General features: G+C 42.2%; 1 protein-coding gene and 1 long non-coding RNA gene across 9 annotated transcripts in view; both read left to right on the top strand.

Annotated features, from left to right (window-relative positions):
• CASK overlaps positions 1-12074 on the top strand; it is a 39275-nt gene extending 27201 nt beyond the window's left edge. For 2 of the 8 annotated variants that reach the window (NM_001104393.3, NM_001104392.3), the window contains exons 4-14: positions 3328-3513; positions 3581-3745; positions 3875-3943; positions 4736-4765; positions 5714-5812; positions 5887-6025; positions 7372-7491; positions 7566-7688; positions 8194-8301; positions 8369-8544; positions 8612-9712. In NM_001104393.3, the coding sequence (NP_001097863.1) occupies positions 3328-3513; positions 3581-3745; positions 3875-3943; positions 4736-4765; positions 5714-5812; positions 5887-6025; positions 7372-7491; positions 7566-7688; positions 8194-8301; positions 8369-8544; positions 8612-8791 (1395 nt within the window). In that variant the 3' untranslated portion in view covers positions 8792-9712. Of the gene's footprint in view, positions 1-3327; positions 3514-3580; positions 3746-3874; positions 3944-4735; positions 4766-5713; positions 5813-5886; positions 6026-6546; positions 6601-7371; positions 7492-7565; positions 7689-8193; positions 8302-8368; positions 8545-8611 lie in introns of all 8 variants that reach the window. The other 6 variants (NM_079717.5, NM_001382187.1, NM_169971.3 and 3 more) reach the window with 5 other exon arrangements.
• Positions 9266-11934, top strand: lncRNA:CRG (CASK regulatory gene). Its single transcript, NR_125225.1, has one exon. It is a non-coding gene; the product is annotated as a CASK regulatory gene (long non-coding RNA).
• Positions 12075-12769: the final 695 nt, after the last annotated feature.

Raw genomic sequence — 12769 nt, 5'->3', positions numbered from 1 at the left:
GGCGTGGCCATGGTCGTTGTAGAGGGGAGGGAGGAGGCTATGCTGGCCCTTAAGTGAAATCAGATTACGTTGTTTATCGTTCAGCGCCGACTTGGTTTTTAGCTAACCAGGCGTGTGTCCTTCTCGGGATTTCCTCCATTTCCCAAGGAAACATGCCTCGTCCTTCTGCCAGCTGCCAGCTGCCAGCTGCCGCATTTAAATAGTTGCCAAGTTCAGCAAATTTTATTCGATGTAGTTAATTTTGCTGCTTGGCAAAAGGAAATTGTATTACCCATTCATTTAGTCAAATTCCGTTGCGGCTGCTGATGGTTTGGTAGGCGTGGTTGTCTTCCAGGGTGTTTCTAACTCCCATTAATGGGTAGTTGGAAGTTCTGGCGTAATTGGATTGCAAACTTCTGCCAAAACGAGCAAATACAATAAATTGCAGACAGACAAGTATGGAATGAGATTTGATTCTGCTTGGAAAATAAGATCTGAGCGAATCCTAAAGGGCTTGTTCCATTGAACATTGAGAATTTTACGGCATTTTGCTCGAAGACTTTATGAAAGCAACGATTCTATTTTCATTTTCAAAGATCTTATCTAGTTGTGGGTTTAAATAAAGTGCTCTAAAAATGGGAATTCAACTTTTATTTTCGTAATTTGTTTTGGCATTCGGTAAACATCTTTTAATTTTCCCATTCAAAGATTTGTACAATCCTGTACCTCAACAGCATTCATACCAACCCCATCGAATAGGGTTACTTATACCCATTTGAAACAGTTCGAAATTGAATGAAATCGGTTGGCATGTTTACGGCGGGATCAAAAGACCATCTGAAGGATGCTCGATGGAGGTATTTCCATTTCCCAATCGCAAATCAAGGCGCACTAAATTTGATATCCTACCCCCCGGAAAATGATTCGTTCGAATCCAACACGTCGAAATTATTGAATTGATGTTTCCCGATAAGCCTAAACTCGATTACCACCTGTCAATCCCCGAACCATCAGCCCCAACACTTAACCCGAAAGAGTCCCCCCCACCCCGACGAATCCCCCCAAATCATTCTCGTATCCTTGTTTACACAGCTAACTGAGTTTTTGGGGATTCCCCTGCTGCGCGATGGGTTCCCAAGTATTATGAAATATTTATGCACACGCCATTGCGGATATTCACTCAAAAGTGCTGAGTGCCAAGTCCTCAGTGTAGACTCCTCCAATAGTGCACTACGCTGGTAAAGCGGAAAAGCAACCGAAATAGAGAGAGAAAGAGAGAGTGAGGGAGAGCGATATATGTGTATATTTTCCATGCAGTCTTCGTAACAAGAGCGCGATATCCTTCGCAAGAGAGGAGCTGCTCAGTTAAGTTTTGCGGTCGATGTCGGCAGCGATGTCTGTGGCGGAAATGAAACGTGCTTTCTGTCTAAGTATGTGTATTTGTGTTGGTCTGGGGGCTTAGATGTGTGGGTGAACTGGTGTAGGTATATTCGAATGAATGCGTGTGTATGTGCCTGTGTTTGTGTGCGTGGGTCTGCTACGTGCCCGTGTTTGTGGCATTGAGTAATCATCAGCGTTGAAAATTGCGTTTTTTATGGGGCCAGTGCCAGTTCCAGTGGATTGGGGATGAATGGTTCTAGGGGATGAACCTGATGTGGTAGTTAAAGGGGGGGCTAAGATACGATGGCCAGGTGGTTGGTGGGGTGGCAAGGTGTCGGGGCAGCGGGAAAAAGTGCTGGCGGTGCGTTAGATGTACTTAGCATATATATGTAAATGTACACTCGCATAAAGATGGCAAACATTAACTTAGGGTTTTCTCAGGCTTACCGTTCAGACATAAATATTTCTCAAGCAGCAAGAGTTAATCCCTTTAAGGATTTGAATTAAATTAGTCTAATGGTACCTAATACAAGTCGTAAGTCCCTGATTAAAGAATCCTTTTTTTTAGCGACTTAAACTTTTCAAATGGAAACTCTAAAGATACATAAATGTTACATAAATGGTAGTATTGATACATCGTGTAACCAATTTAAGTTTAAGCGATATCAACTCATAAAATATTAAGCCAATCTGTAATTGAGATCTGGTTTCCAACTTTTACTGCTCACATAATATTCAAATATTTCCTTCGCTGCTGGATGCTGTTTTGATCAGTGTAAATTTGAGTACCGAGCACATCGTTCTTTTCGCTGTGCGTGCGTCCCTGCTGTGCGTCTGTGTGCGTGCGAGTGGCACAAGTGTCACGGCATGGCATCGCAGTAAAATCCTTTTTTATGGCCTAGCCCAATGCCTCAGATTCTGATTCAGCTTCAGCAACAGCAGCATCGCCAGCTTCAGCTTCAGGATCTGGTCTGCTCCTTTTTCTGACATTCCTCCGCCAGGATGTGGGGCAGGATAGAGGGCAAGGGCAAGAAAAATTAATTTCGCAACATATTCAAAGCGTTATTAAACATAATTTATTAAAACCGAAATTGTATCAAGTCGGGCCAAGTCGAGTTGTACGATGGTTGCGGCGGAGGAGCTTGCCATAAATTGTTGAGATTTTTGTCGTTGCCCGGTTATCCCTGGTTATCCATGGGGTCACGGGGTCATGTGCGTGCCCTCGTTTGTGGCTGTCGCCGCTTTTAACGGCTTTTCGGAAATGGGTGTTTCATCCTCTAGATGCCATGGGTTTTTTATCCAGCTCGTTTGTGTTGTTCTCCGTGCTCTTTCCCCCCAAAACTGTGCGGCTGAGCAACAAATGTCGCACAGTTAATGTTGTAAACAAGTTGTGCCGTGCGGTCGGGAGTCCCCCATTTGGGCGTTATGATGTATGTGGCAGGCGTGGCAAATCGGAAATTTAATTTCCCAGCCAAACGAGCCCTTCCACATGGCCAGGACGAAGCTCATAACGGCCAGCTTAATTGCCTGCCATAATTTAGGCTAACCCTAAACCGAAGCTTGCACCACGATGAGCGGGTTTCATATGTCTAGCATGTGTTTAAATCAAAATTATTTCCCTTTCAACCCATTTACCGGGTTCCGGGTCCAAAAAAGGATGAACTCATGCCATAATGCAATATCCATGCAAAAACGTTTGAATTTTCTCATCCTTAATAGTTTTATTATGCCATAAATAATGGCAATAAGAAATAGCTACTTTCCGTCACCACATTATCTAAACAGAGCATAATATAAAACTATTCGTTTAAATGGAAAATGGGTTCGTTTTTAAAGCTTATTAAAAGGCATTTTAATCCCGTCTGCATTAAGAGGAAAAGAGAATAATTTTCCGTCTAGTTGTGCAACTGCACTAACCCAAACTATGAAGTCCCATATAACCTGGTTACCTGTGTTTCCTTTTTGCAGGCTCTGCTCCATAGCCACGATGTGGTGGCCCGGGATGTCTACGGGGAGGAGGCGCTGCGCGTCACCCCGCCCCCGATGGTGCCCTACCTCAATGGCGACGAGCTGGACAACGTCGAGGGCGGCGAACTGCAGCATGTGACCCGGGTGCGACTGGTGCAGTTTCAGAAGAACACGGACGAGCCCATGGTAAGCTGAATGTGCCTACGGGGAGTTGCGCTGGCCATGGGACTAAACGAATCTAATCCCTTTGCAGGGCATCACGCTGAAGATGACCGAGGACGGGCGGTGCATTGTGGCCAGGATTATGCACGGCGGGATGATTCATCGCCAGGCCACGCTGCACGTGGGCGACGAGATACGGGAGATCAACGGCCAGCCGGTGCAGCACCAGTCGGTTGGCCAATTGCAACGAATGCTGGTGAGCCCGCCAATCAATCGTCCACTTTCCACTTTCACTTGCTCTTCCTCATCCCATTACGCCCAAATCCTGTTCTGTCTTTGTTCACGCGCTAATTGAATGTGTCCCATTTTAATCCTTCTATTGCAGCGCGAGGCACGCGGTTCTGTTACCTTCAAGATAGTTCCTTCGTACCGCAGCGCTCCGCCCCCCTGCGAGGTAAGTCATCTAGTTGGAATACTGCCCACTCTTAGTGTATATACATAATTAGTGTAATTTAAGAATTCATCGTACTAATCATACAAGAAACTGTAAACTAGTCATGGCAATACCTTCTCATTGCGTTTCAGTTATGTGTTCCGTTCGTCATTTGTACTTTGTTACTATTTAGACTACAGAAAATATCTTAAAACAATAAAGAGTTATTTAAATTTTAAGCAAAGTAGCGATTTAGCCGCTTAAAATGAATTGCATTGTTCGAAAGGCTTACACTTTTCCCATCGAATAAGAAAGGCTATAGGTGTAGGTTGCGTATTAACTTCGCATAATTAAATCCTTTATGAAAAGCTCCTTCGGCTTGGGCATTTAGTTCTGAGATGCGATGAAGCGGAATGCACGTATTGTTTGTCAATTTGGAGAAATCAAAATATCAAAAGGGATTAATTAGAGAGAATTGCAATGGGCGCCCCGCTTCTCTCCCCAAAAATAAAGCAACGCGGCCCCAGAAACACAACCAATTCGGTCGAGTGCATTATGCACATTATAATGTAAAGAGGTAGTATTGTAAATCGTACGGATGAGCCATATACAATACATTATGTATGAGTTAGCCTGAGTAAACGAACCGTTCGCGGTGCATTTGTAGTTGTAGCTATAATCCATTATGCAATTATTTCGCAGTGCATTAACACAACTCCACACTTCTCTATCTCTCAATCTGCTCCTTTCCACCGACCTTTCTCCAACTTCCCCCTCCCCCATTCTCTATTTCCCACTCATGCCACCATGCAGCTTTTCAGGATCAGACCCGCTCCGGTGCTTGTAAGTATCACGCTCCCCACAATAGACACGAAATCACGCACACACCACACACACCCCACACACCACCCACAAAACACAAAGCACGGGCCACGCACAGGGCCCCACACACCCACTCGAGATTACTTTTAGTCGAAAACACCCATTGATACCCCCCCCCCCCCCATAACCGAGGCATCCCGGTAGATGTGCATATTCATTAACCCACAGACAAGTCAAAAGGCACAACTCACACAAGAGCCGTAAATTTGTCTAATTTATGTTCATCACTTAGTCAACAACAACGATACGGCAAGCGGGTTTTGGATGCCCTGTTTGGGGATATGTATGTGCTGTGATTATGAACCGAAGTTTTGTTCTAAACAGTTGCCACTTGACGGCATTTTAATTTGCAAAAAGTTACATGTTGGCACTTGATTTCATTTCAAATATTTTCGCAGACCATTATTTCATAAACTGTTTCGTACAATCAAATAGTTTGAAATTTGTGTGCAACTATTTAAATTGCAACATTCTAAATGAACCAAACTTATCCAACTATAAAGCCAGTTTATATGCCATCAACATAATCTGCCCGAGCCTTCTTATATGTATAGAGTTTGGCATTATAATTTTCAATTCGTAAGGGCATCTAACATTGTGAGACATCTGCTTGCCAGATTGTTGTTTGTGTCTTTGTTGCTACCGATTTTGTTGCTGTGGCTGCTGCTCGGCTGCTTTTGACATGCAAATGAGTTTTGCATGTAATTCGCAAACCGAATGCCAAAGCCATTTCGCTGAGGCAGCCGCAACACAGTTGCAGTTGCTGAGTAAAAGTAGCTGAAATGGCAGAAAACAGTGAGCAGAAATGGTAATGGAAAACCGAATCATCGACCTGCAAGCAACTATTTGCAAATTTAAACTCGCCTCGTGCTCATCTGGTACATTTTCTATCTCCTTTTGCATTCGCAGATATTCGTGCGCGCCCAATTCGATTATAATCCGCTGGATGATGAGCTTATACCCTGCGCCCAGGCGGGCATATCGTTCCAAGTGGGCGATATACTGCAGGTAGGAAGGATGGCACTCACTACTTTAAAGTATTTTCCGATAATAATCGCGTAATTACTGCGATCTTGTTGCAGATTATTAGCAAGGACGATCATCACTGGTGGCAGGCGCGACTGGACACGGTGGGCGGATCGGCCGGACTGATACCGTCGCCGGAGCTGCAGGAGTGGCGGATCGCCTGCCAGACGGTCGACAAGACCAAGCAGGAGCAGGGTGAGTGACCGCGACGATCCTGGCCAGCGGCAGGCGTCTCGAAATCAAACTATCCGTGTTCTCTATGTGTAATTGGATGCTCGATATAATCAAACAATCGAATGCTATATGAATAATTGTACTTATATTGGAAGTGTATGACGAACTCGTAGTTAACCGAAAAGGGAAAGCGCTCTCTCTTTATGTATCTCTCTATCACACACATGTACCCACCCAGAAACACATACGCGCCACCCACAGAAGACAGCCACATCTGTACACTAACACTTACAGAGAGTTGCATGCCCCAAAAAGTAGTCGAAGGAAAACCTTTTCAAATTTACCAACCGAAATGGGGAAAGCCCCTCCCGCTGCCAAATTTCTACTTGAAAACTCAGACCCAAAAATCCTAAGTCCCAAAGACACCGACATATGCACACCTGTACAAAACTCTAATACCTAGTTTGCTAACCATGAATCTCGCATCTCGAACCAAGCCAAAGAATTTCTATAAACTATGTATGTATGATAATATAATGCAGGAGAACCGGGTGCTGGATGTTCCGCTCACGCAGATGGGTGTGATGGATCAGCAGGTAGTTACCATATAACCAAAAACCACCACACACCACCACACCACAAAAATCAAACGAATCTCCGAATGGAGAGCTGCCCAAAATCGTTTTGTTATGCCACAAAAACCAGACAACACAAACAAACTACTACTCGTTCTATACAACAACAGAATATCTATCGATAGCCATTTTGTATTAAGAATTACCCCCACACCCACGCCCGTTACCAGTCAACCACCCAACCACCCGACTGCCCGAAAATTGTAGCTTATGTAGACGGCACCACCGACCCACCCAGTTCCAGATCCAAGGAATCGCGTAGAAGCGCCCCTCATGCTCACGATCGCCATCTGAAACAGTAGATGCACCTCAGTCATCGTTGTTTATAAACCCATAGTATTGAACTACCCGCTTACAATCCTCAAAAAGTAATACCCCACCAAAAAACTTTAATGATCCTAAAATACATTAACACATGTTCACAACACTGCACGTTAGGCTGGCTGAAAGAACACCGCATATCCAATTTGAAGAAGTTCTAGTTCAGGAAGGGTAAAAAGGACCAAGGGATGGAATTAATATAAAATTAGTATATCATCCAAAATGATATCATGATCTCATCTATCATAACTAAGCAAAATCGTGCTTGCTTCATGCTCGAACTTATCCAATGCCTGATGTACAGCATGTTTTATGCCTGCTCTATAAGCATGCTGCTCTCAACTTACCCAGCTCTATCGTCCATCTAATGAAACAATTCAATAACATTTGATTCTCCATTATAACCAACAGTTAACTGCTCCATCTTCGGGCGCAAGAAGAAGCAATGCCGGGACAAATATCTGGCCAAGCACAATGCCATCTTCGACACGCTCGATGTGGTCACGTACGAGGAGGTTGTCAAGGTGCCAGGTGGGTTTCATTGAGCTTCCTGCTCCCGGCCACAGGTGAACTTTTGTTTATCCATGTCCTTCCTGTGCTTTCAGTTGGCGACCCGAACTTTCAGCGCAAAACGTTGGTGCTCTTGGGTGCTCATGGGGTGGGCAGGCGGCACATTAAGAACACCTTGATATCGAAGTACCCCGACAAGTACGCCTATCCCATACCACGTAAGTTTCTACATTCTAGTTTCTTATTCTAGGTGGAAAAAAATTCACATTCAACAGGCTCTCTTAAACACAAATTTGGCTTACTAATATTATCAAGATTTATCAGGCCATTTTCCACGCAAATATGATACGGCTCAATTGGTCGACTTAATGGAGCAGAAATCGATGTATTCATCTCCATTCTGTGCCATAAAATAGAATCACCATAAATTTCTAGCTTTGGATAAAACCTTGTTTTTCCAACATACATTTAGGTGGTGTTATTTTCTGCTCACTCCGATTTTAAAACATAAAGATGTTTATGCAAATGTAATGTAGTTAATGGGTTGATAATAATATAAATTTATTTGCACTTCACTAGTAATTTGTAGTTTATACCGAAATAGTTTTTAAATTATTGAAAATGTTGCTTGCCAAATGCAAAAGGTAATAGTTTCGGCAGTCACAGAGTGGGAGATGCGTTCAGTCCAAGTATTATAACTATAACCCTTACAATTTATTTTAGATACAACGAGACCTGCCAAACCCGAGGAGGAGAACGGACGCAGCTATTACTTTGTCTCGCACGATGAAATGATGGCGGACATCGGTGCGAATGAGTACTTGGAATACGGTAACGAACTCAGTCACATGCCACATCCCCATGAAAATCACATAAATATCCGTTTAAATCCTTGCAGGCACCCACGAGGATGCCATGTACGGCACCAAGTTGGACACCATCCGACGGATTCACACCGAGGGCAAGATGGCCATATTGGATGTGGAGCCGCAGGCACTAAAAATACTCCGCACCGCCGAGTTCACGCCCTATGTCGTGTTTATAGCGGCGCCCTCACTGCAGAACATAGCAGATGTGAGTAGATCCTTATAGATAGACCAAAGTCGAAGCCATCTAATTGCTTTCCTTTGACCCGCGGCAGTACGACGGCAGCCTGGAGCGACTGGCCAAGGAGTCGGAGATGCTGCGCCAGCTATACGGTCACTTCTTCGATCTGACGATTGTGAACAACGATATTAGCGAGACGATTGCCACGCTGGAGACGGCCATCGACCGGGTGCATACCACCCCGCAGTGGGTGCCCGTATCCTGGCTGTACTGACAAGACAGCGAACTGGAATGCCCCGACTGCCTCGAGGGCTGTGAATGCGAGTGGGAAGCCTACACACAGGCCTCCAACGTAGCCCTATACTGAGGCACAGATGCAGATGCGCACGACGATGCAGATACACGCCACATCACCACACCACACACACCATTAAAGTATTACCAAGGCACAAGCAACAGCAACTGAAGAAGCAACACAGCAACCACTACGAGAGATGACAGTCAGGACTGGAGGATAGAAGGCGCCTGGCGCCGAGCTATATAATTTAAGAATAAATGGGTATTATGGGAACTGCGGTCGCAACGCAATGACAAAAGTGTGTGTTAAACGACAAACAACCATTTGTATTTGCCTCTTATTTGTTTTCTGTTTTAACAGTATGTTTATTTTGTATTAATTTTAATCGATTGTATTTGCCATTCCATGCTCAATGTGTTATATTTTACGATTATTGTTTTGTTGTATTTGTTTTATTCAGCATTTAGTCAAAACAGCATTAAACGCTTATGTAAATCTTGCACTTGTTAGTGTCTAAGTTAAATGGAGTTAGACAAATCGAAACTGAAGCACTCCAAATTGTTTTTACCTAATGATTATTTCCGGTAAGAGTCTTGTGTGCAGGTAGGGCGTCGAACGAGTTAGTAAATTATAGAAAAACTACGTAATTAAATATAATTAAACATAGACACAAGGAGACACAACAGCAAAAAGAACACGAAGAACAGAAAAAATAAACAAATTACGATGTGAGCAATTTCAAGTGTTTCAAGCCAAGTAAGAACTAATTAATAACATATGGAAAATCAACTGAAGACAGTGGTGACGCAAAGTGCACGTTTTAAATGCAATAAAAAGGAAGGTAACAGAAAAACAAAAAATAAAATTAATTCAGATCACAACACTTACACACGGAGGAAAAAGAAAAAAAAAACATATAAAACCAAAATACCAAATTGTTGACGTTTAATTGAATTCCATGAGAAATGAGTAAGCCACAAAAAAAATGCAATAAAACATAATAAAACAAAAAATACATAATAATAATTGCAGCCGCGTTTAATTCAAGCAAAAGCAAAGTAAACAAATGGAAAAAACATAGAGTGAGCACAAAACACACATACTAACTGCAATTACGAATTAAAATAATTAGCGAAAGGATGAGGAGATTGCAGGTCAACGCAAAACAGGCAGATAAACGTATAAATATATATGACAAAAACAAAATGAAAGTAGGAAATTCAGAAAATATGTATACACAACACATATATATATTTTTCGAACAACTCAAACTCAGGTTGGATACATTGAAAATCAGTCAAGTTCAATAAGAATAATATAGCGGAGCGCTTCCTTTTAACCCACAGCCAAAAACGAGAACTCAACAAGGAGACCCAAAACCGAATCGAATCGAATAAGATCCTAAGTCGCTTTGCATTGAATTGAATTGAATTGAATTAATCGTAAACCCACTGGCCCAGTAACCACCCAAGCAAGCAGCAGCTTCAAATTTTCGAGATACTTTACAATGACACCGACAAACTGTCTTAGCAATGAAGAAACCTGGCATTTTTTTTAGTGCAGCTTCATGATCAGCAACCAGCGCTCAGTATTTCCGCTTTTTCCCTCACTGTAGCCCCCACATGGGAGATATTCAGTTTCGAAAGAAAATTGGTAATTTTGAATTAGCTTCCCTAACATAGAGCTTCTGAGATGGACGAAACAGAAACAGAATTTAGACTACGTCTACGAAGTTCACAAGCAATCACATACTACATGTAGTTGATGAGTCCCAAGAACACGTAGTTACTTTGGGTTAGGATCGGATCGAAGATATGTCACAAACACTGGAGATCGAACTTAGTAGTTAACCAACACACATTTGTATACACGTGCCACACAATTCTCTAGCTGTCCCTCAAAACAATTTAAGCCTGAGCTTATATTCGAGCCCAACCACACGACCCACTTGAATTTCCCAACCGCACACCACACAAGTTGAAGAACATACTTATATCCAGAACAATTCTATGGTTTCAAAATGGTTGAACAATTTTGCATAGAGTATTATCGTTAGACGCTGGGCTATAACTTTTCGGTTCTGAGCGTGGATGAAGATGAGATGAAGATAGCAGCGATGAAGTTAAGGAGAGGCAATGCAAATCATAGAAGTATCCCAAAAAAGAAGAACAACCGAACCTACCCGAAAAACTGAAGAACTAACTACCTACCCACAACCACAAATGCAGCCAAGTGGCCAAATTAACTAAGTATTATACCTTAAAGCGAACGATAGATTGAACGAACGGACGAGACGAGATGAGATGAGATGAGATCAGATAGGAGGAGGAACCTTATAGATGACACGGCTTGAGATAGATGTATGTACATTTTGAAGCTCCCCCAACCAGGCTAAGTGTGCCAGAAAACACCAAAAATCGATGAAATGATTAGGAAAAGAATGCTCAAATCAAAATCTTATATTTTACGGTATTACAATGATTAGGAACGATTGAAATGAATTGGAAATGGGGGGTAAAAAAAGAAAACGATACCGACAGAGAGTATCCTGAGATTGAGCTAGGATTTCGAATGATTCGTTTCGTACTTTTACTTGATCCTTTTTTCTTAGCCGATGCGAGCAGATTGTAGCTGTACTCTAAGAATAATTTCACACTAAGATTAAGTAAAAATTTATTGTTGATATTACATAAAAAAAAAAGAAAAGGAAGACGCAGAAGTGAGATGAACACGGTCGCGTAAACCAAATGAATTAGAATTTTTCTCTAATTTCATAAGTCAATGATCATTATGATGATGATATGATACCGAGGGTAACGATGGTAAAGATGAGTTGAAAATGCTTATGATCTCCAATGTCAATATGTGTAGATTGACGCGATTTGAGCTAATTGAGTGAATTGTTATTATAATAATAAATGAAGTGAAATGAATGGATCGGCAGATCGATCGATCGTTTGGGGCGCAGAAGGCCGCGGTGTTAGTAAATATCATTTAAAATAAATGATAAAAATGTCATTATATATACATAGTTTAAACATGGGATTAATAATAATAAATTAAATGAAAAAGAACCGAAGAAACTGGAATGAGAATTAAATAAAAACGAGTAAACACTGAAATACCGAATTTTAAATACATAAGTTTTGAATCATGCATGCTGCAAAGACAAAGCAAAACCCACACAGAAACCGAAACAAAAGTAATAAAATGAACTTCTATATATGAAAAGAGAAAAATATACGAGAGATACAATTTCAACCAGCTTTTGCAATACTTTTCGGAAGCCCTTCCCCCAACGCCTCTTCCAAAAGAAAGACCCCCCCCCATATCAGCAGCAAAAAAAGACTTCAAATCAGAACCTTTTCATTTCTTAGAAGCCAGCAGCGAATTTTGCAGAAATTCCCAATGGCCATTGGAAGTCAAGGCAAATGCGACAAAGCGGATGCCCTGCAGCCATGGCTCTTTGAGCAACAGATACAGATACAGATACATTTGTATCTTGAGCTTCTAATTGAAACATTACACTCGAACTTCAAACGTTGTCGCCCAACACTTTGAGTTGACCCAAATTTGTTAGCATGTTTTCAAGGTAATGCGAATTTGATACTTTCGTTTTCGTTTTTATTTTTCGGCTTACTTTTGGTCTCATTATTAGTTTTTTTTTTGCACAAGTAGTACCAAAAGTTTTTGATTACTGGCCGCCCAGTTCTATGGGAATCTTGCGCAAGTCTGGCCCGGGTAAACTGCAATCATTTCAATCTGCCTCGATTCGGCAGCCCTCCGACTCCCCGCGCCATTGAAGAAAACTGGAAGTTGAACGACGTGCTCGGAAATATTAATAAGCGGAAAAGCTGTCCCCCCAAACGGCAGATGTCAACAATAGATATTTGTGCCAGGCCATTAGCATTAGCCATAGCCACTACCGTTGGAGGAGTAGAACTTCTGCTGGCT

This window comes from Drosophila melanogaster, chromosome 3R, assembly GCF_000001215.4.
Source record: "Drosophila melanogaster chromosome 3R".
Lineage (NCBI taxonomy): Eukaryota > Metazoa > Arthropoda > Insecta > Diptera > Drosophilidae > Drosophila > Drosophila melanogaster.
Note: the sequence above shows the minus strand (reverse complement) of the source record. Positions and strands in the feature narration are given on the sequence as shown.